The sequence below is a fragment of the Emiliania huxleyi genome (assembly GCF_000372725.1).
Source record: "Emiliania huxleyi CCMP1516 chromosome Unknown EMIHUscaffold_1275, whole genome shotgun sequence".
In the NCBI taxonomy this organism is placed as follows: Eukaryota; Haptophyta; order Isochrysidales; family Noelaerhabdaceae; genus Emiliania; species Emiliania huxleyi.
Window position 1 is genome coordinate 8,021 of NW_005201312.1, and position 1,615 is coordinate 9,635.

Consider the following 1,615-nt stretch of genomic DNA (forward strand, 5'->3'; position numbering starts at 1 on the left):
ACTTTTTCCAGGGTAGGCTCCGCCCCACTGCGTCTCGGACGGAGATCGGCGAATTTATTTTCGAAAGCATGGCAGCTCGCTAGCTCCGAGTTTGCGCAAACTGCGAGGCCATGGAGCTCGACAGCCCGAGCTCCGGGGAGACCAAGCAGCCAACAGGGAGCCGACCTCCGATGGGGATGATCCGGATACTCAAGGCGACGGACCCGTACGGGCGATGGCTGAGCTGCGCTGTGAGCCCGATGGCTTCGTCTGGGCGTCAGGCGTGCGCTCCCGCCGTTCGCCTCTAGTACGTCTTAGTATCGACCCGTACCCAACCGCACTCGATTCGTATCGCAAGATCTGCCTGTCCTCCACCTTCAGGCCGAGCGCCGCCCGGCGCCGAGCAGCTTGCAGACAAGGCTGCTGGCCTCTCCCTGGACGCTTATGGGACTGCTCGCCTGGCGGCTCTGGCTCTGACCCGCCGAGAGCTCTTTATGCGGGCCGAGATCGTCATCTTCGGCAATCGCGGTCAGGGTGGCCCCTCTGGGCTTCCGCAGATAGCCGCAGAGGTCACCTACGAGATGATGCTGTGCGCTGAGGATGCCATCGAGGCGGTGTTTGCCGTCGAGCGGAACATCACCTTCCTGCAGTCGCAGAAGATATCGAGAAAAAAGGCGATGGCGATGCTCCTGTGCGACATGATTGGCGCGCCGCTGCTGCTGCGTGACGAGGCGGAGAGCGCCGGCGCGCGAGTCGTCACTAGGCTGCGAGCGCTGAGGGCGGCTGATGCGGCCGGCCTACAGGCAGAGGCGCGGGCGGCTCGCAAGGCCGACGAGGATCGCCAGGTGGCGGCGGTCATGGAGCGCGTCATCGACGTGGTGGAGCGGCGCGGCGCCGTGTACCCAGGCTTCCTCCCGGCGGCGAGCACCCCAGCGCTAGTTCCGCCCGCTGCGCCGACCCGCTCCCCCCCTAGCGTGATCGGGAACCACGAGGTGAAGGGGTTCGTGGATCGGGTCGTGGCGAGCGGCGGGAGCAGCAGCCGCCCGCCCCGCGACCCTCTCGCGACCGAGTTCCTCATAAGCCGCGTCCGCGAGCGAGAAGCAGGTGGAGGACCTCGAAAACAAGATGTGGGAGATGAAAAGCCGATCCGAGTCCGTCGACACCACGGCCTTCATGCAAACCAGGCTGTGGTTCGATCGGACCCGCTCGGCCGAGGTGGCTCATTCGCTCGCCGAATACAACTTCCGGCTCGCCGCGCTCTGCGCGGAGCGGCTCTACCAGGGCTGGTGGATGATGGTCGAGACGGCGTACGGCGCCGGGTGGCGCCCGCCCACCGAGCCGGACGAGGAGAAGGACGTGTGCGACCACCAGCGCTTCGCCTTCTTCGACCGGGGCCACGACTGCTGCAGCGGCGAGAGGCCCGAGTTCGACTGGGACCCAACCGAGCTACGCGATCGGATGGAAAAGGCGCTCGAACAGCCGTGCACGTGCCTCACGCTTCGCGTTGTCGGCGAGTGAGAGGCGTCTTCCGTGCCGGCCCGTCCCGCGGAGCGATTTTGGGCTATGTCTGAGGGTACGAGGTCGGGTTGGTGTCTAAATATTACATGTTTCGTAGTCACCCGAAGCCCCTACACCC

The 1,615-nt window shown here is 65.6% G+C and overlaps 1 protein-coding gene across 1 annotated transcript; it reads left to right on the plus strand.

Moving 5' to 3' along the window:
* The first annotated feature begins 281 nt into the window (after positions 1–281).
* EMIHUDRAFT_373200 (hypothetical protein) lies at positions 282–1,582 on the plus strand. Its single transcript, XM_005789475.1, has 2 exons — positions 282–553; positions 855–1,582. The coding sequence occupies exon 2, from the start codon at positions 1,105–1,107 to the stop codon at positions 1,495–1,497; it is 393 nt and encodes a 130-aa protein (XP_005789532.1). The 5' UTR covers positions 282–553; positions 855–1,104; the 3' UTR covers positions 1,498–1,582.
* The last annotated feature ends 33 nt before the right edge of the window (positions 1,583–1,615 follow it).

Coding starts and splice junctions, on each gene's coding strand:
- EMIHUDRAFT_373200 (XM_005789475.1), top strand. CDS start 1,105: ATGTGGGAGATGAAAAGCCGATCCGAGTCCGTCGACACCACGGCCTTC.